Source organism: Halichoerus grypus, chromosome 3, assembly GCF_964656455.1.
Source record: "Halichoerus grypus chromosome 3, mHalGry1.hap1.1, whole genome shotgun sequence".
Lineage (NCBI taxonomy): Eukaryota > Metazoa > Chordata > Mammalia > Carnivora > Phocidae > Halichoerus > Halichoerus grypus.
In genome coordinates, this window is record NC_135714.1 from 3652311 (window position 1) to 3678414 (window position 26104).

At 58.4% G+C, this 26104-nt stretch overlaps 1 protein-coding gene across 2 annotated transcripts in view; it reads right to left on the bottom strand.

Moving 5' to 3' along the window:
- The window catches only part of SORCS2 (sortilin related VPS10 domain containing receptor 2), a 454863-nt gene that overhangs the window by 32504 nt on the left and 396255 nt on the right, over positions 1-26104 (bottom strand). For both annotated transcript variants that reach the window (XM_078068347.1, XM_078068348.1), the window contains exons 7-12: positions 24852-24970; positions 20745-20834; positions 14773-14952; positions 10048-10194; positions 4005-4107; positions 1087-1163 (exon numbers count right to left, since the gene is read on the bottom strand). In XM_078068347.1, coding sequence (XP_077924473.1) covers positions 1087-1163; positions 4005-4107; positions 10048-10194; positions 14773-14952; positions 20745-20834; positions 24852-24970 — 716 coding nt within the window. The remainder of the gene's footprint in view (positions 1-1086; positions 1164-4004; positions 4108-10047; positions 10195-14772; positions 14953-20744; positions 20835-24851; positions 24971-26104) is intronic.

Below are 26104 nucleotides of genomic sequence, written 5' to 3' on the forward strand. Positions count from 1 at the left end.
TGTTTCACAGGTTTTAGGAAAATAGAAACATTCTAACACAGTAAGTCTCTTTTGCCCTTTTCAAAATTCCTGGTTTCTTGCATATTATTAAAAATGTCAGGGCCTTACACCCAGGCTGCAGGTAAATGGGGTACCTTCGGGGCTAACGTATTTGTCCAGAGCGCGACCTGGGGGAGGGGCTGCAAGTGGGGCCTCGGGCACGTATAACCTGCCCCAGAGCAGAGCTCCTGACACTGGAAGGGGAGATGCACATCAAAGTTTAGTGCATTTTCTTAAGTGTTAAAAGCAGGGACAGTCACTCCAGGGAGCTGGTGGACCTGACGAGGGCTTTGGGGCTGGAAACAAACAGCAGGTGTAGAGGGAGGCTGGCCTCTCCTGGGACAGAGCCTGGGCCAGCTCCCGAGCCACGTGACTGCACTGCCCGGGGACGCCGGGGTCCACAGCCCACAGCCCGCCCTCCAGGCTGGGCATGTCAGCTCCAAGTGGGCCCGGCACTGAGGAACCCTGGCAGGTCCAACCATTTCCTGCACAACAGCTTCTCTGCTTTCTTTCTCTTCTCGGGCCCCGCCTCGACCTCGAATCATCCCCCCTGGATGTCTCCCAGGCCCCCCAGCCCAGACTCAGCAAGGCTCCCCCCGGCCGGCCCCTCCCCCATATTCTCCTTCTCTTCCACGTCTCGGCTCTTCCCCCCTAAGAATCGCCCCTGCCGGGAACCTGGGGATCACCCGTGGGTCCCCGCTTCCTGGCCTCGGGGAGGAGCCCCAGGAGAGCTCAGCCCCAGCTTCCGAGACTCTGTGTGGCACCCGCCGGGACGGCACCTCCAGCCCCCGCCCTAGCATTTACTCCCATTGCTGAGACCCCCACGGTGACAGGTCTGAGCATGTGAAGATGCGTGTCAGATCTCTAACTCCCCAGCAGCAGCTTGTGCGGCCGACGTTAGCACCGGCTGCAGGGAGCTGTCTGTCCAGCCAGGCCGGCAGGCTGCAGGGGGGAGACCTGTGTCTCGGGACACGTCTGGGAGGGGAGGGCACCAGAGAGTCCAAGCATGGGTTTGTGTGGGGGGCGCCAGGCCCCCAGCCTCCTTACCTGCCGCCAGGTATGGCCGCAGTCTGACGTGATGTACATTTCTTCTTTATATTCCACCAGCTGTGAGCCCAGGTTACCTGGTCGGGAAGAATAGGGGCAGGGTTGCTCTTAGAATCAGCCCGCTTTGGCCTTACCAAGGTATGTGTCCAGACAGATGCCACACAGCAGTGATGTGGGCCCTGGGTCTACATGTCCCACACCCAAAGCCGCCCATGCGCATGCCCCCTCTGCATTCTCCATACACTGACCGGCCTATGGAACCACTGGGCTTGGGCCCTGCATCCTAGTTTGTGCAGGAAGGGATTAACTTTGCAAAGAAAGCGAGCGTCAGGCAGGGCGAGGCACTTGAGGGGTTCACGGGGAGTGAGCGGTTCAAGAACAACTGTGGAGGGCCGATCAGGGACTGGTGAGGAGGCCATGCTCCAGGTGGGCCGGTGTGGGGTCGTGGCGGTCCCCGACAGGATTTACACTGGGGCAGGACACAGCTGGGTTTGCATTTGGAGCCAGCGCCCCGGGGCTGGGGGCGGGGGAGACCAGACCATTATCCATCCATCCATCCATTATCCATCCATCCATTATCTATCCATCCATCCATCCATTTATCCATCTATCCATCCCATCCATTATCCACCATCCATCATCCATCCATCATCCATCCACCATCCATCCATCCATTATCCATCCATCCACTCATCTCTCCATGCATCCCTCCATCATCCATCAATGCATCCTTCATTAGTTTACCCGTCCATCCACCCACCCATCATCCCTCCATCCCCACATTTCTCTTCATCATCAATCCCACCCACTCGCCCATTCCTGCACTTACTCAACAGCATTTGCTGAGCACCTGCTCTCTGCCCAGCCCCTGTGCTGAGCTGTGGGGGTTCTGAGCTGAATAAACCACAGCCCCGGCTCCCAGAGACCTCTCAACCCAGCTGGGGAAGAAGTGTGCCATGCGACTGCACACAGAGCCAGGATATCTGGAAGCCCAAGGAATCGTGAGTGCAGACAGGGGACAGCTGATGGACCCGGGAAGGAAGGCCATCAAGAGGAGACTCCCGCAGGGAGTGACCTCCAAGCTGGGCCTAGAGAGACAAATGCACGCTGGCCAAGGGAGAAGGAAAGGGCGTGCCAGGTGGAGGGACCGGCCGGGTTAATGGCGTGGTGGTGGGAAGGCGCGGCAGAGGGAGGGGCGGAGGGGCAGGTGCTGAACTGGGTCCCCTCTCCCCGCCTGGCAAACAAACGGCGCTGAGAGATGGCCATGAATGCAGGCAAGGAGGGAGTTGAATGAATAAATGGAATGACTGGGGTGGGAAGGAGCACTGCGGATGCCAGCAGACACCCCGGGACGCACGCATGGCACGCAGAGCGGCGCAGCAAATGCTGTGGTGTCAGCAAGACTCGGCAGGCGAGTTCCCTGTCTGCGATTTCGTGGCGCAGATGTCTGTCTTCTAAGGGACGCTCTCTGTTTTCCTTGCTCTGTCTACCAGAGCTGTCAGGCTGCCAGTCACCCAACAGGCACTGGGGAAAACTAAAGGGAAATTCACAGAATGTGTCCCCAGGCTGTTAGGGCAGAAGGGCCTGAGAAACATGGAGGCGGTGCCCTCATTTTACAGATGGGGAAACTGAGGTCTGGGGGCGACGTGACTAAGGGAGAGGCAGGGAGGCTGCCATGGGCATGCCCTCTCTCTGCAGGGTCTGGCAGCTCGGCTGGGCTCCATGGTCTCCATGAGATGGAGCGCGGTGCATGACACCCCTCCAGATCTGCACGGCATGTTCGGGCAGCCAGGAAGTTCATTCTGGGTTTGTGAGACCTTTGGGCTACGGAAACATTTAAAACTGTGCCTTTGTTATTTTGGTCAAGAATCTGGGGATTCAGCCCATCAGGACAGTGCTTCTGAAGGGCTGAGAGGCAGGAGCGCCCTGTGGGTGTCTGCTCCCCCGGGAGCCTGGGTTGGGTTTCGGGCTTCCTGAGTGACACCTTGCAGGTGGGGCAGGTAATCCCACTCCCCCAGCTCCCGCCTGCTTTCCTGTGAAGACGGGGTAAAGCTCTCAGGGTTGGCGCAGTGATTAGGAGCTCAGTGTCTGGATGGAGGAAAGGTCTGGCCACAAAACGGCTCGTCCTCCCTTCCCTCCCATCGGTGGCCTGAGGTCTCCTACCCGCACCGAAGCAGCGGGAGCAGGTGGGGGCTGTCCCAGCGCTGGGCGCAGGATGGCCCTTAACCTTGAACACAACAAGGAAAGTAAGATGCCAGCCGCTGCCTGGCAATGTGCTTTCAAAACACATGCTTTTAATTTTGGAAGATTCTCTGAAGTCAAATAAACCTAATTTTAGCTCGTGTCCTATCCATGCACACGTACTCACCCCCGAAGGAGGCTCTGGTTTACCTGTGTTGACAGCCCCGGGTACGACTTTGCTCTGATTTTTTTTTTCTCATGTTAGTTGTATGTGTCTCTCTCTCTCCTTGACTAAACTAGAATCCTCTTCAGGAATCAACACACGTCAGCCATGACTCAAATCATTCTCCCATCCATCCATCCCTCCCTCATTTGATCCATTCACCATTCTGTGATCTGTCCTTCCATCCGACCATCCAACGGCCCATTCTTCCAGCCACCCACCTATCCCTTTGCCCACCCTCCACCGTTCACCCCTGCCCCATCATTCGTTGGCCAACCATCCATCCATCCATCCATCCATCCATCCATCCATCCATCCATCCATTTTCCCAAGCAGCAACATGTACCACGTGCCCACTCTGTGCCACGCATTGGAGCTGTGCCATGATGGCTGAGCTCCCTGGAGACGTTGCACGCCTGCCCCTCAAAAGACACAGCAAGGCCCCAGGCCCACAGCCATCCAGCTTTCCCCTTGAGGACGGAGTTCCCCGAAGGCACTGATGATAACCTCCTACCTGCACCCATGATGAGGCCCGGGGCAGTGTCTTTCGTGTGCACGGTGCCCGACACGTAGGGGTTGTCTGCCCATCGCAGGTGCAGGTGGAGGTGGCAGTCCGGCTGCAGGGGTGGGGGAAAAGGGGGCCAAGGTCAGCACTCAGGGGGGAGACATGTTCCCAGGAAAGGTAGGACTGAGGCATTTCGGGTGGGAAGGCAGGGCCAGGAGCATCTCGGAGGAGGGGGTGGAGGGCAGGAAGGAGGCTCTGGAGCTGACTGCAGGGTGGAGGCCATCGGGTCCAGGGGGACTGCTTGTGGACAAAGCCAGTCGGGCTTTTCCAAGGGAGGGTCCTCCCAGCACGAGAGAGCACGCCCAACATGTAGTGGACATTCCCACGGGCGGTGCCCGGTCACTGAATGTGACTCCTGGAGCCTGCACACCCCTTGGCCACATCCATCCATCTGTCCATCCATCCATCCACCCATCCATCCATCCATCCATCCAGAACCTTTCCTGGGGGCCTCCTAGTGGCGGCGGTAGGTCGCCCAGGTGGCAGGGACCAGCTGTAGGACACGCCCGCAGCCCTGCACCTCCAGTGAAGAGCCCACTGGCAAGCATCATGTGTGCCCTGAGGGCAGCCCTGGGGGGGGGTGCCCTGGCGGGAGGGGCAGGAAAACCAGTCATTATAATCATTTCAGTGGTGACTCACATGGATGTGTCAGCACTGAGCTCAGCACTGCACGTCACTGACGCTCTCCACATCCCTGTGTCACCGGTTGAGGAAACTGAGGCAGAGAGCATCTAAGCAACCTGCCCAAGGGCAGTAGTGGGGCTGGGGCTATGACCCAGGCTGCCTGGACCCAGGGTCCACACTCTGAGCCTGCGGGTGTCTCCCTGGCACGGGATGCACTTCCAGGCCAAACTGGGCCAGGAGCCTCCCAGAAGAATGAGCGGAGCAGTTTCCTGTCTGGCCACTTGGCAGGAACATACCCCTCACCCCCCCCGTCTCCTCCTGGCTGCCTGCACCCCAGCTCACCCTGGCCACAAAATGGCTCGTCCTCCCTTCCCTCCCATCGGTGGCCTGAGGTCTCCTACCCGCACCGGGTAGGGACTGAGGGTCCAGGGAGGACAGGTGAGCTGAGAAGGACGTGTCCTGTGAACTCTGGCCTCCCCGAGTGTCCCCAGACCTCAGGGGCTCGAGGTCGCAATCTTGCCTGCATCCTCTGACACCCCCATGACAGACTACAGAACCATGGGACCAGGTCCAGGCCTCCACACAGCACCTTGGGGGCACTGGACACTGCACGGGGCAGGGACCTGTCAACCATGCCCAGGGGCTGCCCGCACAGAGCACCGCAGCACCTGCTGCTTCTTTCGTCCTTCTGGGACGTGAGCCTGGGGTTCTGACTGGCCGAGCCCACCTCGGTAACACAGGAAAGGGAGCAGGAGGGCCACCAGAGACCCCGCCACACACCAGGCCTCAGAGGGGGTCTTGGTTAACAACTCTGGGGTCAGTCTTTCCAGAGGCCCCCATCTGGGGGCCTGGAATATGTGGGGCCATAGAGAGGGCTGGGGTTTGAATCCTTATACCCCCCGAAAGCTGTGTGACTCTGGAAAAAGCGCTTAGCGTCTCTGAGTCTCTGTTTCTTTCTCCACTTCACAGGATTACTGGATTAACACAGCACAGCTTTTGGAGAGAACATCGGGGTCCAGCCCAACCCCAGACAGGGTTTTGCTTAATGGCTTACTTATAAGAAAAGGATTAGTTTCTTTGGCCCTCTTTTTTATTTCCTGGAAAAATCTCCAGTTTAGAATTACCGTGGCACCAAGCCCCCAGAGAGCCCGCTTTTAACTTGGGAGATGCCACTAATTTTATGGACACCTCTGGGCCTCGGTCTCCTCATGGTGACAGGAAGGCAGCGGTGCCCGCCGCGCACACCTCCCAGGGTGTGGGAGCGACCCTGCAGACCCCACTGTCAGGACCACGTTCTACCATCTGCTGACGTCTATCTGAGAGATGCAGCTGCTCCTCCTTCTATGTTTCATGGCACTTTCTTCGGGCCCATGGACAGAGCACATTTTAGATGATCCTAAGGGACAAGTGAAACCGTTCAGTAAACTGGACGTCGGCCCAGGTCAGGGGGCACCAGGTGGCAGCCCCAGGGCCTGGTCCAGTCTCTGCAGAGACAGGAAGCCAACTAGTGCAGGCTAGGGGCTGGGCGTGGGGTGGGGGGTCGTGGGGTACAGGGTTGTGGGGTGGGGAGGTGTGGGGTGGCTGGGCGTGGTGTTGAGGATCATGGGGTGGGGGCGTGGGGTGGGGGGGCGTGAGGTGGGTAGACGCAGGGTGGTGGCGTGGGGTGGCTGGGTGTGGGGTGGAGAGCATGGGGTTGTGGGGTGGGGGTGTAGAGTGGGGGTACGGAGTGGGGAGCTGCAGAGTGGGGGGCATGGGGTGGGGATCGTGGGGTGGCTGGGCGTGGGGTGGGGGTCATGGGGTGGGGATCGTGGGGTGACTGGGTGTGGGGTGGGGTCGTAGGGTACAGGGTCGTGGGGTGGGGGGTCATGGGGTGGCTGGGCGTGGGGTAGGGGAGCCCCTGCTGCAGGTGAGCGCAGAGTCACTGAGTCAGCGGAGGAGAGCCCTACGCCCAGTCCAGGAGCCCTTGGATCCAACAGGACAAACCCTCCCCACAAACCCATGGGGTAAGACTTTGCCTGTTGGGGTTTATTCCTGACTTTTTATGCCTGAAAAGCAGATTGGTGAGTCAGTATCTTTGGTGAGACCATTCAGTTCTCTCCCCCTCCCCGCCCCGTGATCAGACACTAAGGGGCAGGGAGATTTCTATGACCTCTGTGGGCACGGCCGTCTCCTGGGGAGGGGTACCCTGGCACCCGTGACCTCTGTGGGCAGGGCTGGCTCCCGGGGAGGGGTACCCCGGCACCCGTGACCTCTGTGGGCACAGCCGGCTCCCGGGGAGGGGTACCCCGGCACCCGTGACCTCTGTGGGCAGGGCTGGCTCCCGGGGGTACAAGGGAGCTCTAAGTCAGAAGAAAAAGGAGCCTCACCAGGGATGAGGCAGAGAGGGGAGGTGGCACATCCCTGCTTTGCTGCCCCTGGTCTCCTGGTGGGCCAGGTGGGGCCTGGAGCAGCCTGCACTCCCGGGCTGGCCTCCCTGGGCTGCCACCAGGCTTTCCATGTCCCCTGATGCGCTGTGCATACGCTACCACTGTGTGGGCAGTGAGCCGAGCGCGGCAGAGCGTCCTGCCTCGTAGAACCTGGCCGCCCCCCCTCCCCGGCTGCTGGGGGCTGTCCCGGCTGCCAGCTATCTGTTTGGGCCAGAGGTGGAACCTCCTCAGGGTTCTGTGCGCTCAGTTGTGACCCATAGGATGCTGGTAGGTGCGAGCAGAGCTGGGGTCCCCTTTGGAGCCACGGAGGGCCTACTGACAAGTGTCTTCCCGGGGGTCCTGGAGCTGCTGGGGTGCTCTGCTGGAGTCTGACAGCTCGACACAGGCCTTATGATCGCCCACCAGCCACATGTGGGCTGAGCTGATGGAGGGCTGGGTGGGCAGGGTGAGGCAGAACTGGGGGGGCCGAGCCCAGGGCACTCAGGCCCCCTGCAGTCAGGGCGAGGGCTGTCACAGAGGGGCCAGGGCGGGAGCCCCAAGGGGAAGCTGGTGTCACAGCTGAACATCCTGTCCTAAGAGGGGTGAGCCTGGGTCCCTGCAGGGCTTGGGGGGTGCGAGGCGGGCCATGCAGGGGAGGCGCACAACACTCCCAGCACCCCCTTCTTGGCCCCTTCCTGACACAGCCCGGGTCTGAGAAGGGCTGCAGAGCGAATGGGTTTTCATTCTGAATTAAGACATAAACAAATTCAAACCACTTCCAAAGAGGATTTATCCTCCCGAAACAGATCTGATCCCGACACTCATCTACATCCCCAGTCCCCATTCTCGGAAGGAAATCTGCCCCAGCGGAGAGCCAGAGTTGAGAAAACACCCGGAGTTAAGAGAAAGAAGACACATCACACGTGCGTTGGGGTCCCCGTGATGACTCTTCCACTGCACGGAAGCTAAAGATTGTCAGGAATATGCCCGATTACTGTTATTTCTGGGTGACCCGGTGATGGCTGTACCTTCTCTCCCTGGCTATACATTTCCATATTCTGCAATAAGCGGGAACCCCTTTTTCGAGGAGAAGTGAACCCTCTGTTCGTGCAGAGGACGTGCAGCCGAGTGAAGGCTGCAGACAAGAGACCCAGGTGAGTGGCCAGGCCTGGACCTCGCTCTCTCTCGCCTGGAGGTCACCGGGCTCTCCGCGGGCTGCTGGGGCCACACACTCCACCAGCCTGCTCCCACTTGTGCTTTTTTAAAGCGAGGACATGAATCTCACGAACGGTATCTCCTCACTGAGCTGCATAATTGCAGACGAATCTATTCTTAGCAAAAAACTTGCTTTGACAGATTAATATGGCTTAACTTTGCTGATGATGATACAAAAATGAGCCCTTCACAGCACTCCCGTTCTCCGAAGACTTTGTACAAGCAGCAGGAAATTACTTCTTCCCGCAGGTCGACAGGTGTTACTCCCCGCCCCCCCTGTGGGTCTCGGTGGGAGGGCATCGCACCCAGGCTGGGCACGGGCCTCTGGGTGGGGGGTGAGGGGCAGCCCAGGCCTGGGCTCACTGAGCAAGGGCCATCCCTGCCAGGCTGGGGCTGCTGCCCTAGGGAGGGCTCTTGGGGGTCAGCGTCCCCGAGGAAGAGGGAGGCACAGATTCTTCCTGGATTGTTTCCACACCATGGCCAGTGGGCCGGGGGCCTACCATATTCAGAGGCCCTGCAGAGAGATCCAGGCAGGATCCCGGGAGGGCAGGGTTGGGTGTGTTGATGTATTCCAAACACCCAGAACAGCGCCTCACATAGTAGCTACCCGTATATCTTTGTTGGACGAATATCCCTGTAAAACAGACACTGTCCTCCTTTCTGTACTGCAGAGGGACAGAGCTATGGATGGGCTCAGGTCATCCCCAGAGCGTGGTCCCTACCTGCCGGGACTTACAGTCAAGGCCAGTGGAAAACAGAGAAGCAAGCATGCCCAGTGGAGGCTTCTCAGAGGAGGGGCTATCTGGGCAAGGTTTTCAGGCGTCAATAGGAGTTTGATGGATGAAGAAAAAGGAAAAGGCATTCCAGGCCACAGGACAACATGAGAAGGGGGGCAGTCCCAACGGGAAGGGACGTGCCCTGCCCTGCCTGCTTGCTCTATGCACTCTAACTCCGGACCCCACCCCATCCCACTCGGAGCAGCCCCCTGCTAGGGCTGCTGGTGCTGGTGGTGAGCTCTCCGTGGAGCAAGGAGAGGTGGGTCTGCGGGGCGCTGAGCAGCCTGCCTCAAGCCAGGGCTCCTTAGTGCTCCATCTTGTCATCCTCACAGACATGGGCCTACCTGCCATCCACACCTCCCGGGGGCCAAGCCCCCCAGGGCAGTCAACGTACTGGGGCAGCCTGCACGGGTGTTCATGTGAGAGGACCCCGGGGATAGCAGGACCGGCCTAGAGCTCAGGACATGTGGGCTGTGGCCCAGCCTGGCCGCTTACCCCAGTCCTCACACCACACACACAGCAGCGTGCACTTCCCTCCGTGCGGGCCCATGGATTTAGCAGGTGTAACAGGCTTGCCGTGTGCTTGCCTGCTTCTGCTCACCCTCTGGCACCTCGGCCATTGCCATGACAGGGAGCCAGGGCTGGTCCCAGGAGGAGGAGGAGGAGGCCCGATACAGGGAGCAGACCCCCTCCGACATCAGCCAACACCCACATTTGTGATGAGCCCAGCCCAGATCTGGAGGATGTGGGACTGTTGGTGGCAGTTTGTTATGCAGCAACGTTGTGACCCATGCTGACTGATGCACTTTCCCTCTCTGACCTCCAGGTAACCCTTCCGTAAAGCAAGGGGTTTCACGGGAGCCTCTCTGCCGTGCCCAGAGATGTTTGTGGCCCCCGGCTCTCAGATGGCCCTTCTCAGACGTCCCTACCTGAGCCACCCCAGGGAAGGTGCGGGATAGGAGAGGCACTTACCGGCTCACAGTTGGTGGGTTTTCCATTCATGTCCGTGCTCGGCGGCCTCAGGTGAGCCCAGTCGCGGCCCTTGTTGTAGGTTATAAGTGTCACCACCTTCCCATTGATTTTTTGGTTCGCCAGGAAGACTCCTTTCACCCCTCGGACCTGGGACAGCAATACAAGAAGTGTCATAAACACGTGCCTGGAGCCCTCTGACGACGGAGTATCCGCCATGTGCCAGCCGCTTGCTCAGCGCTCTGCCCGCAGGGCCGTGTTTCACGCTGGCAAGAGCCCCAGAGCTGAGGCTGACTGAACACTCTGGAGGTGCGTGGGGCTCGGGGGGCAAGGGATCCCCGACTATGGCCCCGAAAGCCTGGGTGCTCGCATGATACGGAGCTGTCTTCCCAGGCCCAGACACTGGCCATCAGACAGTGAGCAGAGCCCTGGTCGCACCAGGCCTGTGTGTCACGGTCACCCCGTCTCCACTCCAGAGCTCCCGATTCAGAGCCCTTGCCCCCCTCCACGGGACCCCCAGGGCCTGGGTCATTGCTGTGGACTCCCCTCCAGACTCGCTCAGCTCAGCCCCCCATGTGGAAATACCAGGTAGTGAGGACACGGGGTGGGTGCTTACCACAGCCCCGCCTCGGCCAGGGGCTCAGGTTCACCTTGTCCCCTTTCTCAGAGTTTCCCAAGTGCCCGTGCAGTGACCCAGACACAGCCACCAGCCGGCTACTGAGCGGGCCCGTGACCAAGGTCAAATACCAGCAAATGCCCGTAGGTCAGCCTGCTGACGCCACAGAGGCGGCCCCTCCCGCAAGCTCCTTACGAACACACAGGGGCCTCGGGGCCACAGCTACCGAGACCCGTCCGCGTGGCCTCCCGTGTGCCCCCCATGGGCAGCATGTCACTGCTTCTCAAGGTGAGCCCGAGAAAGCGGAGCCTCCGGGAGCCACGGAATTTACCCAAGGTCCCAGGCCGAGGAATCTGCTTACATCAAGGTCACGATGCACGGTTCCCGAGCGCCTTCCCTGTGGCGGGCCACCTACGAGCTCCCCCCAACGCCTGGGGCCGGCCCTCCCCCACGCTCAGCACACAGGCCTGCCACGTGCCACCCTCCCCCCGCCCCGTGGGGAGAGCGCGGCGACGGAAGGAAAGACGGACGAGTGGAGGGTGGACGCACCTCCTGCAGCTGCCGTAACAGAGTAACACAGTTATAGTTCTGGAGGTCAGAGGTCCCGTACGGGTGTCCCCGGGGTCGCAGGGCTGGCTCGTCCTGGGGGCTCGTCCTGAGGGCTCCAGGTGAGAATCGAGAATCCTGTCCGGGCCTCTCCCAGCTTCTGGAGGCCCCAGCTCTACCCCCGAAGCTGGTGGGGCGGCGTCTCTCTGGCCTGCAGCCCGTGATCACACGTGTCTCTCTGACCCTCCCTGTCTGCCCCCCTTTCAGGGACCCCCGTGATCACAGAGGGCCCCGCCAACCCTAACTGCCCCGTGCCACGCGTGTCTGCTCAGGCTGCCGCTCTGGGTGGGAAGGGTGTCCAGCGCCCGGTCCGCCGACGAAGCTGGGGCTGGTCCCCCCGCGGTGACAGCCCGGGGCGTGGAGGACCACGGCCCCTTCCGCCACACATGGTGACATCCTCTGCCTCCTGCTCACCTGGGGCCCAGCGCTGGCTCGAGGGGCCTCCCCGACATGCTCAGGGCAGGCCGGATGCGCATCTGCCCAGCGCGGGCTTGCTTCATTCCGCAGTGGCGACTTCCTATCCCGCTGGTCTCCGTGAACACCCAGCAGCCAAGAGCACGGACCCTCACGTCTGGGCGCCGGCAGATGACAGGTGCGGGCCGTGCCCTCTGCAGGCTCTGAGCTGAGGCGCACCAGCCCGCAGCCTCAGCGTGCTCACCCACGGCCCCGATCTTCAGGGCGGTGTTCACTCCCGCGGCTGCGGTAACAAAGCACCACAAACCGGGGGACCAGCCGGAAATCTCTTCTCCCAGTCTGGAGGCCGGAAGTCCAAAACGGAGGTGTAGGCAGAGCTGCGCTCACTCCAGAGTCCCCGGGGAGGACGCTCCCTTGTCTCTTCCAGCTTCTGGTGGCTCCAGGGGCCCCAGGCTTGTGTCCGCGGCTCTCCAACCTCGCCCCCGTCTTCACGTCCCTGCGTCTCCTCTTCCGACCCTGAAGGACACTTGTCATTGGATCTGGGGCCCAGCTGGACAATCCGGCATGGTCTCATCGCAAGGTCCTTCACTTAATGACCGCCGCAAAGACCTTTTTTCCAGATAAGGTCATGGTCACAGGTTCCAGGGACGGATATGGCCATATATTTTTGGGGGTCCCCATTCAGGCCACGACAATGGCTGCCTTCCAAACTGTGGCCAGGGCCCTTCATGGGCAGGGGCAAGACTGGAATCCCCTGAACCCCCATTCCTAACCCAAGTTCCAGCACGGAGGCACTCAGAAAAGGGTTGTTGTCCTGCCTTGAACCCGGGGTGCACCCTGCTGAGGTCCTAGCTCAGGGGCACGTGAAAGTCCAGGCCTTCTGGGGCAGTATCTGCCTGGGACGGCTGCCGGACACGCCATAGGAAGAACAATAACCATGACAATAACTGGCTCGTGTGTGGGACCTCACAAGCCGGATTCTGGGCCAGGTCCTTCCTGTGCATTAGCGCTAATCCCCAGGCACCGGGTGAGCAGTGGAGAGCTCGCTGAGTGCTGACTTGGTACCAAACGCTGGTCTCCATGTTTAAGGAGGACTATGTCCTTGAAACTGCACAGCAATCCTATGAGGAAAGTAGTACTGCCATCCCCATTTCTCAGTGGGGAAACTGAAGCACAGAGAAGTTAAGTAACCTGCCTAAGGTCACACAGTAAACACATACCAGAACTGGGATTTGAACACAAGCAGTGCGGCTCCAGAGTTGTGCTTGTAAGCACCACCCGTGACCCCCGTGAGCTGGATTTCAGAGAAGAGACGTCCCCTGGGACGACACCCAGCGGGTGGGCGGCAGGCGTCACCTTTGCACCTGGCCACTGTGAACCTCCTCTGGTTCCTCATGTCCTCTCACTTCGTGGTCGTTGTCCACAGATGTTCCCTGGTTCCCCAGCTGGCTGATTTCTGCTCCGCCTCGACTCGGTCTGCACCCCCTCCTCCAGGAAGCACTCCCTGACTCCCACCCTGGGCTGGGCGACCGCGGCTCACTGTGTCCCCTGGGTGCTGGCACACGGGATCGGAGCGACCGTTGGGAGCTGGTCTTCTCACGGAGGCCGGCAGCTCTGGGAGGGGTGGGCTGCTCCCCCCCGTCCCTGGGGAGGGGCCCGGAGCCTGGTGTGCGGCCCCCTCGTCCTGGTCACCCCTCCTGTGCCACTGTCACTTGTGCCCTGTCCCCAGCGGCTTGTGGTGCAGTAGCTGACACCTTTCAGAGCCGGGCCTGGGACGGGCCCAGTGGCCCCCCTGGGGATTCTGCAGAACAGGGCCCGGGGTGTGGGGCTTCCTCAGGCAGGATGAGGCCGCCTCCAGCAAAGGGCAGGGGGCCACCGGCCGTGTTCCTCTGGGTCCTCCAGCGGGGAAGTGAGCACCGACCAATGGGCTCTCATTGTAAACAAGTGATCTCATCCATTACTTTCTTGGGGAAAATGGTTCCTTGCTGCTCATTAGCAGCTCAGAGGTGAAGGCTGGATCCCCGGGTCTCTCCGGGAGGCTGCCTTCCACGCTGATGAACACAGCTGTCTGCCCCCGGCTCTGCTCGCACCCACAGACACCCCAGCACTTACTGCAATTAGGGCACTTGCTGATGTTCCCACGGGCGGGGGCTCCCCGAAGGCAAGGCATGAGGGGAGAGCATAAAGGTGAAGGACGGAGCGGGGAAGTGCTGGCTAAAAGTCTGGAGCCAAGCCCAGGGCACACAGGCCTGGGCTGGTTCTGGTTTCCTTGCTTGGTTTCCTGCGTCTGTCCAGGCAGGTTGCTCACCTTCTCTGAGCTTCAGGCTCCTGACCTGGAAATGGGCTGAGCGGCCCCTCCCTGGCTCTGGCGTGGACCGGAACAGAGGTGGTGACCATGAGAACCCAGTCCAGGCGGGGCCCAGGGTCATGGATGTCCGTGGAATCCAAGTACAGAGCGAGATGGTGCATGGGGCACCTGGCCTGGGAGTCAGGAGCCCCGGTTCTGAGCCTCCGATCGGGCCCTCGCGTCTGAGGAGAGCAAGTGCGGGCTTCCGCAGGAGACAGCTGAGGCAGGGACGAGTGCAGGGGGAGAGGTGGAGAGGCAGGATGCTCAGAGTCGCCGCCTCTGTCCCTCAGGCCAAACCCCACCGTGCCCGCTTTCGTGCCTCGGAGTGAGAGCCAGGAACGGCTTCCCAGATGGTGGCCGGCGATCGTGTCTACCATGAGGACCGCTAACACGGGTCCCCGAATCAGCAAAATAGTACTCCCCAAAGACTCTCATCCTTCTCCGTGGTAGCTCTGTATCACAGAGAAATCGTACTCCAATATTAAATTTGGAATTTCATCAAAAGGACGAAGTTTTCTCTCTTGCTCTGAGAGCATCTACACCGTACCCTCTCAGCCGTCAAAGCCTCAAATATGTGGTGCTTTCCCGAAACAGTCACAGACCTGAGAGAGAGTGCTAGGGACGAGTGGGGGGTGGGGGGAGAAGGGAGGGGAGAGGGGAGAGCCCGGACCGGGTGAGGCCTGGCCCCGCACCCGACGCCCAGCACCGGGGGGCCGCGGCCCCCGATCTCTCCCTGGCGCCCCACCTCGAGGATGTCGACGAGCACGCTCTCCTCCGCCTGCCGGGAGCTGCGCACGTCCTCCAGCACCAGGACGTAGTGCACGCCGCGCGGGTCCGACTGGTACAGGTTGTAGGTGTCCGTCTGGTACCACTCCTGGACCGCCACAAACACCTGGCTCTCGTCCGTGCTGATGATCTGCAGGTCCTGCGGACACGCGGGGGAGCGCAGCGTCAGGGTGGGCTGGAGGCGGGGGTGGGAGACGGAGCCCCGACGGGCTGGGGCAGGGCTTAGGTCTGCGGGGGGCTGGTCACGGCTCCCTGGGAGTCAGGCTGACCTCGAGTTTCATCCTGATTCTGCCTCAGCCTTGTGACCCGGGACACGTCCCTTTACCTCTCGTTTTCCCACCTCCAACATGGGGATGACGATCTGGCCCTCAGTACGGGGTTGTGGGAGGGATGGCCCAGGCACGGAGCGGGGCACGCTGAGGCCTCCGCCTCCCAGCCCCACGTCAGGCTATCTGCCTGTCTGTCCCTGCATGTGCGGAGGACTTCTTCCTCCATGCACCCCCAGCGGTCACCTCTGGGAGGCAGGGGACGGGCCTTCCCTGCAGGCCCATCCTGAGGATCAGGTGAGTCATCTCTGGGTTCATTCACGCAGCATGCATTCATTAGGCACCTACTGTGTACCAGGCACTAGGACTCAGCAGGGACCACAGGCGGGCTCTGCCCTTGGGAACATACCCTGGGGGAGGGAGGACTGGATTAAGTCACTCGGCAGTCCTCTCAAGACTCGGGGCTTGGTTCCAGATTTTACAATCAGAAGCAGAACAAAACCTAATCACATAAAAAGGAAGAAAAAGGAACCCAGGGCCATCCTTGCTCCGTTTTCCTTTTCTCTCCCAGCCAGCGCCCAGTGCTGTGTGGGAGGCCCGTGAACACGCCCATTTCAAAGCCATAACAAGCTTTTCCTCTCCAGCGTCTATGACTTCCCTTCTATCACCCCAAAACTTTTATTGCCCTGCTGGCAAGACAGCTGCCAAGACACAGGCGCTGAGGATGGACGCATGAGGCCAGGTCATGCCAGCCAGCACCTGCAGAGGAGAGGTGGTCCCCTCCGGCCCCGCCCCGTGCAGGGCTGCTGCACTTTGGGGGGATGCTTCTCCCTATGTCTTCCCACCTGGTAGTAGGGCAGGGGTGGACAGGTGAGCCTGTTTCTCTAATAACACACCGAGTCTCTATTCTGTCCAGGGGGGCGTGGCCTCCAGCAGAGGGAAGGACTGGCTGCCTGGGTGGGACGCAGTGCTGATGCCCCCCTGCCCTACCCTCCTCGCCCCTCCCCTGTGTTATACGGACAAAAGAAGGGGCCTTGCAGAAGAGGGATGCGGTGTTGTGAAGCCCCGACCATGCACCTCCCAATCAGGGCGGCCCCTGGCAGCACGAGCTGGGGCCCTTTGTCTATAGACTTAAATCTAACATGCAGAAGTGACTGGAACCAAGAAGCTTGTCACCAGGAAAGACTGTTCAGGTCCAGCTACAAGTAGCCAGCAATGCCGTCCCTAGAGAGACCTGATACTAACATTTAAAAATGTGTACCTTGGGGCCTTTGCCCAAGTGTGATTCATATGCTGGTTACCTCATTGAGGATCCTTGTATGTGACAAGCTGCTTCTGTCTTGCTGCTTTCAAGATTCTTTCTCTGTCTTTCAGTGGTTTGATTACAATGCATCTTGGTGTGCAACTCATTGTGTTTCACTACTTGGAGTTCATCAGGCTTTTTTAGACATTTATATTCATGTGTTTCATTAATTTGGGAGAGTTTGGGCCATTGCTTCTTTTTTTAAAAAGATTTCATTTATTTGAGAGAGAGGGAGAGAGGGGAAAGGAGAGGGAAACTCATGTAGACTCTGTGCTGGGTGCAGAGCCTGACACAGGGCTGGATCCCACGACCCATGAGATCATGACCGGAGCCAAAATCAAGAGTCGTACGCTTAACCAACTGAGCCACCTCATTGCTTCTTTAAACAATCCCCCTGCCCCCATCTCTCTCTCCTCTCCTTCTGGGATGCCCACAATGCATGTGTTCGTTCACTTGCTGCTGTCCCGCTGGCCCGTCAGATGGTGCTCACTCTTCTTCAATCCTTTGGCTTTCTGTCCCTCTGACTCCTTAACATCAATGGTCCCACCTTCAAGTTCTCTGAGTCCTTCCTCTGTCTGCTCAAACCTGCTTTTCAATCCACCCAGGGAATTTTGCATTTCGATTATTGTTTGTTTTAGCTACAGAATTTATTTTGGGTTCTTTTTTATGTTTTCAATCTATGTCTTGGCTACTTCTATTTTGGTCATTTGTACCTTGTTATCTTGACTTGCTTCACAGTTTGCTTTAGCTCTCTGAGCATCTTTAGGAGAGTCGTATTAAAGTCTTTGTCTGGTAGGTTCACCATCTGGTCTTTTCAAGGATAGTTTCTGTTGCTTTTTCTCCTTTGATTGGATCATATTTTCTTTTTATGCCTTATAATTTGTTGTTGTTGAAAAGTGGACACTGTAATCTAATAATGTGGTAACTCTGGAAATCTGGTTCTCTCCCTTCCCTAGGGTGTGTTGTTTTTTGTTTCTGTACCAGGGATCAGTCTGAGGTAGAAACTCAAGTGAGCCTGAGCTTTTCCCTGGGCATGCATGGTGCCTTTTCTAAATTTGAACATACGACTGGTTGCTTTTGAATGTCATGGTCCCTAAATGTCCAAGGGGGTGGGGGGGGTGGAAGCAGGCTCTGGTCCTTTAAATCCCTCAGAAACTGCTTCGGCTGGTGCTGGCCCACCAGGATGTCTGTACCGTCGTGAGCAGAAGCAGCAATCTACCCCCAGTGCAGATCCCCAGTATTCAGAGAAAAAGGTCCCCATAGCCACCCTGGCTCCTGCAAGTGATTTGCAAGCTGCTCCGGGCCCATGAGCACAGCTGTCTGCCACAAGGCTGGGGCGGGGGGGGGGCACGTGCTGGGGCTATCATGGGAAGAGCTAAAATTGTGGAAATTAACCTTGATTTACTGTCCAAACCTTCCCCTGGAGGCTGCAAGCCCTTGAATAGACTCCAGAGTTCTAAAACAGGTGATTTGGACTGATTCTGCAGAAGCAACTGTTGCCTAAGCGAGAAGATGGGGGGCTGGCACGCTCCACCACCATCCGTGCCGTCCCATCCTCCTTCATTCTTTTTTTTTTAAAGATTTATTTATTTAAGAGCGAGAGCGAGAGAGCACGCCCATAGGGAGGGGCAGAGGGAGAGAGAATGCCCCAAGCATACTCCCTGCTGAGTGGGAAGCCCAGTACAGGGCCCAATCCCACAACCCATGAGACCACGACCCGAGCCGATGCCAAGAGTCAGACCCTCAACCAACTGAGCCACCCAGGCGCCCCTTCCTCCTTCATTCTTATGTTTTATGGGTTTCATTTTATTGTGTAAAGGTTATTACAAATAAAGGAATATTTTACTTGAAAGTAAATTTGCATTTACTTTATGTGTATGAATGGTTTCATATAATTGATGGTTATTTGGATTTTTTTCCTTTTGTCTGTTTATAGCTTTGCCAATTTTTTTCTCTGTTAAGGAAGGTGGTATTTTTTTAAAAAAATCATTACAAGTAAGTAATTCAAGCAAAGGATGCTGGCAAATATAATAAAACCTGTTCACCTATTCTAGCTTCCACAGACAGGTGAGTTAAAACAGTAGAATGGTACGAATCATGCCTTTTGAAGTAGAAGGAATGTTGAAAGAATGGATCCAACATGAAATCGGGCAAAGCTCTGTTGACACCCATCTGTTCTAACGTGGCCAGTGGCGAGGTGGGAGGTGCCAAGCTACACAAATATTTAAATTCACCGAAGAACAGCAAAATCTGATTGGGAAATTCAACTAGCCAGTTCTACAGTTGTTGATGGGAAACACTGCAGTCTGGCCGCTCCCCTGAACTTGGTGGAGAGGAAGCAGACCTGCTGTGTGGCTGGGCAAAGTGCTCAGCAAGATGATATATGGTCTCCAGGGGTGCGGGGGAGTGCTCCCAAGAGCAGCCCAGCTTGCCCATCGTCCCCAGCTGCCTGTCACTGGGTCCCAGACTCCGCCCCAGGCGAGCGCACTTAGGGCCCACGCAAATGTACGATCCGAATGTGGGCCTGGTCTTCCCTTGAAACCGATGACATGGGGACTTGTAGGAGTCTCATTCCTGCCACCCACTGATGATGCAAAGGCTGTGTCTTCCATCAGAGCCTCAAGATTCTTTTCAATGACCCCCTTTATCCCCAGAGATGGGGACGAAGGAAGCTGCAGTGGGCCACACGCAGGGTGCTTTCCGCAAACAGCACCGGTGACTTTGAGAAACACGCACCGCCACCTCATCCCCTCTGCAGACGAGGACTCTGAGGTCCAGGGAAATGAGGCCAGCTCTCGAGGCCACAGAGGTCATGACTTGGGGCCCTCGGCTCCTTGGAACTCCTTCAGAAATGGCCTGGCTGCTGGTCCAGCCGCCCCCGTGCCAGGTGTCCCCCTCCCCAACTCCAGGACACAGGGCGCTTCTGATGCTGCAGCCCCCCGGGGTTGGGGGGAAGGAAAACCCTACAAGCTGAAAGGACCCCTCACCCCCAGGGACACCAATGCATTTGCCCTACATGAACCCATTAGCTTTTCATTTCTTGGCTCAGCCAAGCCTGGAGTTAATCTCTGCAACTTGCTCTTCTTCTTTCTTTCTTTTCCTTTCCATTGTATCCCCTTTCCTTTTCTTTTTTTAAGGAGAAGTTTTAAAAAGTTTTCTTGAAGTTTTAAAGAAAACCCTTAAGTACTTGCCTTGTTCCTGGCTCAGGAGAGGTGTGCCGCTGCCCAGGGCAGCCCAGCACGGGCGAGGGTGTGGGGGGCTTTACAACAATGCGTGGCCCCCGGCCTTGCAGGGCCCAGAGCAAAGATCTCCTCTCCCCACCCCCACCCGCTGCTTTACAGCCAGGCTCCGTCCTGCCCCAGGCCCTTTGCACAAGCCCAGACCTCCACCTGCACAGCTTTCCCTCCACCTTAAGACTTCAGAGGAAACGTTCCCTCAGTGATGTCCCCCAACCCCATCACCCCCGGCCTCTACCTCTCCTTCCCTCACAGAGAAAAGCACAACCTGAGATCATTTCATACATTTGTCTGTCTACTTGGTTTTCCGCCTGCTTCCTTGCTGAAAACCCACCAAGAGCAGGAACTGGGGTATCTGATCCAGAGCTGTAGCATCAGATCCTAGCATGCTTCCTAGCTTATACGTGATGCTCAATAAATATGTGGGGGTGGAAGGACTACTCCCATCTGTGCTTCTCAATCACAAGCACATGGGATGGAGTCCTGGGAAGTGGGCCATCCAAGATCCTCTGGAGGGAGATGTGGCATGAGGCTGGTCTCAGACCACCTTTGGTTCCTTATTAGCTGTGTGACCTCAGACAGGTTACTCAGCCTCTCTGAATGTCCATCACCTCCTTTGGGACCTGGGAACAACATCAGCAGGGAGGGCACTGTGGAGTTTGGTCCTGAGGCAGGGCTAGGGCAGGGTCTGGGCAGCCCCCACATCCCCCTTCTCTGCCTGCCCAACAAAGGGGAAGGAAGTAGCATTAACTGAGTACCTACTATGCGTCCGTGGCCATATTAGGCAGCTGGAATGCAGAGGTGAATAAAACAGAAACTGCCCCTCCCCTGCAAACCCCAGACGAAAGCAGGAGATGGATACAGGGGATCGCCAGCACCCCGAGTGTCAGGAAGGAGGAGGATGAGGGTGCAAGAGGGAAACCAAGGCCTGGATTGGCCTGGAGAGGCCCTCATAAGAGACATTTGTCTTGTCTGAAACATCTCGTGTGCAGGGGTTTGGGGAAGAGGCAGACCGGGCCGAGGGGAGAGTATGGCCGAGGCCCTATGACCGGATGGAACTGGGCACGAGTCAGTGTGGGCTCGGGACCTAGCCACGGGGTCAGGTGGGAGGGGAAACGACTCTTACCTTTGGCAGTGCATACTTCGGCAGCTTCATCAGGACAAATTCACTGCGACGATAAGAGATGTAGTATTTGGTCCGGTTTGTTGAGGTTGCCTAACAGCAGGGAAAAAACACATTTTTAAGAAGCGAGTTTCCAGTCAAGCCAGGTCCTCACAAATGAAAAACTAGAAATTGTATTTCAGCTGGTGAGAATGCCCTTTTACTTTGCTTAGACCTGCTCTGCCTGCAATGGACAGACTCCTACTCATCCTTCAAAGCCCCACACCAAATGCCCCTCCCCTTCCATGTCTCTGTTAGAACCAACCTCTGTCCCCATGCTCTCTCAGCACCTGTGTCCCTACATCCACATTACAGAACAAAGTGGGAAGTTCTCCTCCCCAGAACTTTTCTTAGGGAGAGCACTGGGTGAAGGAAGAGACTGGCCAAAGGTAAACTCAAACCACAAAAGACGACTATCAAGCCATGAGGCATGAGAATCGAGACAAGAGGCGACCCGTGCTGAGATGGTCCACGTGGCTGCGCTGTCCTGAGCGCCGCTCATCTGGTCTCCCGACAACCAGCCCCACAAACTGCAATCGCTTCCATTGTAAAGATGAGAATACCGAGCATGGAGATGAGTCACTCGTCTTCCGTGGGCGATAACAGACGAGCCAGGAAAAGAGAGGCTCTCTCTTGGATGGGGCAAGGAGAAGAGAGTGGGAGGAGAGGGACAAGGGGGCAGCCAACAGGGGCTGGGGGAGGGCGGTAGCCCGGTGTGGGGGGGACGATGGATGACCTCTGTGTCTCACCATGTGTATGCATGTGTGTGGGTGTGCGGACCATGCACGCGTGTGAGTGAACACGTAACCTCACACGTGTGTGTCCACTGTGTGCATGCACGTGGGAGTGAATTCTATGCATGCATGTGTGAGAAGGAGTCCTCTGTGTGTTTGTGTGTGCGTACACATGTGTGTTCGTGGCAACGCAGTGCCGTGCCTAAGAGCACAGGCCATCACGCGTCACTGCCTGGGCTCAGATTCCACCTCCGCCATCAGGAGCCACGTGGACTTGGGAGAGTTTTCTGAGCCTCAGTCCCCCCCACCCCCACCCCCGGTAAATGGGGAGGACAAGATCAGAAGCAAAGTGATGGGGCAGTTGTGGGGATTAGCATCTGGGAAGCACGTGGGGCAGCACGTGGCCCCAGTAGGAATTGTTATTACAAGTCAACAAACTACAACAGGCCCACAGTGTGCAAAGCATTGCGATTACAAGGCTGACCAGGTTTCTCTAGGTAATTCCATCCCGAGGGCAGGGACTGTGAGGTCTGTGCGGTCTGGCCCTCGGCGGCCCTGAGCAGGTGGTGTTGGGATGGGGGAAGCACGGGGCTCCTGGGAGCTCAAAGAGAGCACCCTGGGGTGGGAGAGGCCAGGCAGACTTCCTGGAGGAGGGGGCACCCTGCTTCCTCAGAAAGAAGAGCCACGCAGCCCAGAGACAGACCTGCTTAGCAGGTCAGGGAGGACGCTGGAAAGAGTGGCCGAGATAAGTCGGTGCCCCTTCTCAGAGCACCGCCTGCCAGCAGCTGAGCTCCGGGAATGGTGCTGAAGGTGCAGACAGGCTGGGCAGCCTCCTGGCCTCAGCCTTGAGAAGATCGTGTTCTTTGGGGAGCCCTGGGCAGATGCTCAGCCAGCCAGGGCAGGCCAGGTCCATTCTTGCCAGGAGCTGGGGATGAAGGAAGCTGGTGGTGCAGAAGGGAGGAAGCCTGCAAACCTTTCTAAGGGGCCAGCCTTGCTAAGGGCAGGCCACGGGACGAGGGGGCTCGTGGTTCAGGCCCGAGGCTGCGGGGCGAGCAAAAACGCTGCCATCCCTGAGACGCAAATGCGACTTTTGCCCGGGGAGAGGATCGCGCTGAACCCAGCAACACCCTTCACAGGGGAGTCTGCCTACCTCCTGAGAACCGCCCGCCTGGCCCCTCCGGCCGGGCTGACCAGTAGAAGCAGGCCGAGAAGGCTGAACCACGGTGATTCTTCCCAGGACGGCAGGTCCTCTGCCGGATCTCACAGGGCCTCTCCCCCGCCGTGAATGCAGCCGGCGTCCATCCGGGCCTCTGGGTGGCCAGGGCTTATCAGGCCCATTTTATGGGTCAGCAAATCGAGGCTCAGAGGTGGAACGATGGCTCTTCCCCAAGCCAGCCGGTGGCACCATCATATTCAGACCCCCGCTTGTGTGCCCCTTGTCCCCCGAGGCCCAGACCCTTCTTTCTGGAGGGTGAGGTCCCATCCCTGGCCCACAGCTTGGCTTCAGCCAACAAACCAGCACCATGAGCCACTCGGCGCCTTGACTGGGGGCCCGGGAAGTGGACCTCCGGGTTCATCGCATACTGCATTGGTGGGGAGGAGCGGCGGGAGGGGTCGGTGGGCACTGGGCCGGGATCCTCCGAGGACCAGGAAGGAGGGGAAGGGAGGAGGGCAGGCAGGACTACCTCCCAGTGTTTCCTGTGGGCTCCCTGCAGGGAACCCGCCCAAGATAAGGGTCTGCAGGGGAGCAGCCCCCAGGTGACCTCTGAGTTGGGGGTCAGGAACAGCGTTCCTGGGCAGTTGTTGAGAAAGTTGGGGACCAAGTAAGTAGAGGAGCCTGATGGAGACCCGTGGCCCCTGATGGCATGAGCTGGTGCTGGGGGCTGCCCGTGCTCACGGGGTGGGGCATGCCTGTCCAAGGTCAGACCAGGCCTCTGTGACCGTGAGGCTGGAGACAAAGCCGAGGGCACACCACAGCCCTGTCTGAGCACACACAGAGCAAACCCCAGAAATGACCAGGTGCCCTGTCCCAGCCTTGCCTATGGTCTCGGTGAGCCTGGCTCCTTCCAGATCAGACTTACCAGATGCTCAGTCACAGAGAGCCCTGCGTCCTTGCATGCTCCCCCATCTCTTCCCACGCTCCACCCTACAATCAGGCCTCTGACCCAGCCGCCCCCTGGCTCCCCTGGTGTACATCCTCCCTCTAGTATAGATGTAGAGCCCACCCCCTGATTATAGAGTCTGGTGTAGACAATAAAGGATGACACCATGTGGCCTGGCTGTGACCAAGGAAGACACAGGGCTCTGTGGAGGCAGCCAGTGGGCCTGAAGTAGAGATGGAAGTCAGGGAAGGCTTCCTGAAGGAGGTGATGCATGACTAAGTCTTGGAAGGAGAGCGGGAGTTAGCCAGGCAGAGAAAGAGACATGGACATCCCAAGGACAGGGACTAGAGTGTGTAATCACACAGAGGAGATTGGCAACCATGGGATATCACAGAGGCCAAAGAAGAACAGGGACAAGATCCTCTTGGCTGGCCTGCTCTAATGGGCTGTGATGCCCCTGCCAGTTCCCCAGGAGGGCCTGGTGTTATTTCGCGGGTGGACAGGACAGCTGGCATAATGAAACATTCCTGAGACAGGGCAAAGAAGAGGCCGGGAGTGGTGGGGAGCCTTCTCCATAGGAGCTTTTAGACGTGTCTCATGGGGTCCCAGAAGGCAGGACAGGGGCCACCAGATAGGAGGAAAGGAAACACTCTGGCTCAGTGCCAGGATGAACTTTCTAAAGATTTGAGCTATCCAGGAGATGGATAGGCTGTTTTGGAAGGAGTGAGCTCCTCGTCAGTGGAAGTAATCAAGAAGTGGTATGACCAGCTATTCACTGGAGTTTCTGAATGGTCAGACCACATGTCATTTAACGGTGGTCCCAACTGGGACCTGAGTACCTGTGTGTACAGGCAGCAGGGTCCTGGCCGCTGGGCTGTACCCAGCTGGTGCCTGGCCGCCAAGGGCAATGACCAGAGACAGCCCCTATCATTTCCAAAGTCAGTGAAACAAAACGGAGCAAACTGGGTTCAGGCTTGGGGGCCCCAAGCCACAGGAGGTCCCTGATGGGCAGAAGGGAGGAGGAGCATCCCTGCCTCGAGGCTGTGGTTTGGCGGGGACTTGTGGGTTACCTGCGGCCACCACCACCCCGGAGGGGGAAATCACGAATGGAGTAACCCTTGAAAGTCAAAGAGCCATTTTATTGCCTCCTGTGTGAGCAATTCCATCTTCCCCGGCACGGCTTGTTCTCCACATCGCCTACTGCCCGTCGCCAAGACGCCCAGAAGCAGCCTTACCTGAAAGAAGATGTAATCGTCCTGCACGGTCAGAGAACTGTGGTCAATGGGGCCGGGGAACGGAGCCGTCAGCGTCTTCTCGGAACAATTGTGGATCTGGCAGGTGACATAGCGAAACCCTGCGGGAGAGAAGAGCCAGCACTCGGCGCGTGAAATCTCACGCACTCCGACTGTGGCCGCGGGAGGAGCCAGACACAGCCTCGGACGCCGAGAAACGCCGGCCCGCTCTGGGCTCGGCCGGATACTGCCGCGGCGGGGTTGTCCCTGCGGCTGAGGCTCAAAGGGCCTGCCCCGTGATCGCACCTGCCGCCGAGCCGTGGCGGCGATGTGCCAGTCGCATCCTCGGGACGGTCCTACCGTGGTCCCATCCTCTGGATGGTAAAACTAAGGCCAAGAGAGGTCAGGTGACGTGTCTAAAGCCGGGTCACCTGCCCAGCCGCCAGCTTCTTGTGAAGGGAGGTTTAGGGGCACACAGCTGCACCTGCTTCTCTGGGGGTCGTGGACAGCCGCTCTCCGATGACAACGGCAGAGTCCACTGCGGCAGAGACCCTAGGGCCGCCACGCCGGAAGCATCCAGTAGCTGGCCCTTGATGGGGAAGGGCCACTGACCCTGGGCAAAGTCGTGCCGGTGAGAGCGGGATGTGAGCACAGGACTTCATCCACCTTCTGCCCACGGCTCCGCGCCACACCTCGCTCTCAGCTCAGGCGACACACCCAGGCTCTGTCTCCCTGGGAGAGGGATCTGCGAGGGACCCAGACGGACTGTGGGCGGGTCACCCCACACCAGCCAAGTGGCCTGTGCCGGGTGCGTGCAATCACCCACAGAACGGACAGCACAGGGCCACGGGGGGGCACCCACAGTGTCCATCAGAGCACGGGACCCCTCCCACCCCCTGGAGTCTCGTCTACCTAAACGGGGGCAGGTGTGGGTGGGACTCGAATGTCCTTTGTTCCCCTAACTTTTGGCAAACGCTTTCATTCCTTTGCAAATATTTACAGCCAGGCAAAATGGAAAGCACACTTCGCAGGCAGCCGCTGTTTTTATTTCAAGCCCTGTTTTCCCAGGGTTTGGGGGATCCAGGGAAGTTGAGCAAGGCGGGGAGCGAGATTACCCACGCAGGCAACTCTTCCTCCCAGCTTGTGGGGCGGCAGCAGGGTTTAACCTCGGGCACCAGAGGGAGCCCACAAAGGCACTCTGAGTCATCAGCGCCTTTGGAGCACGTCTTGCCCACAGCCCCGGCTGGCTGGACGGC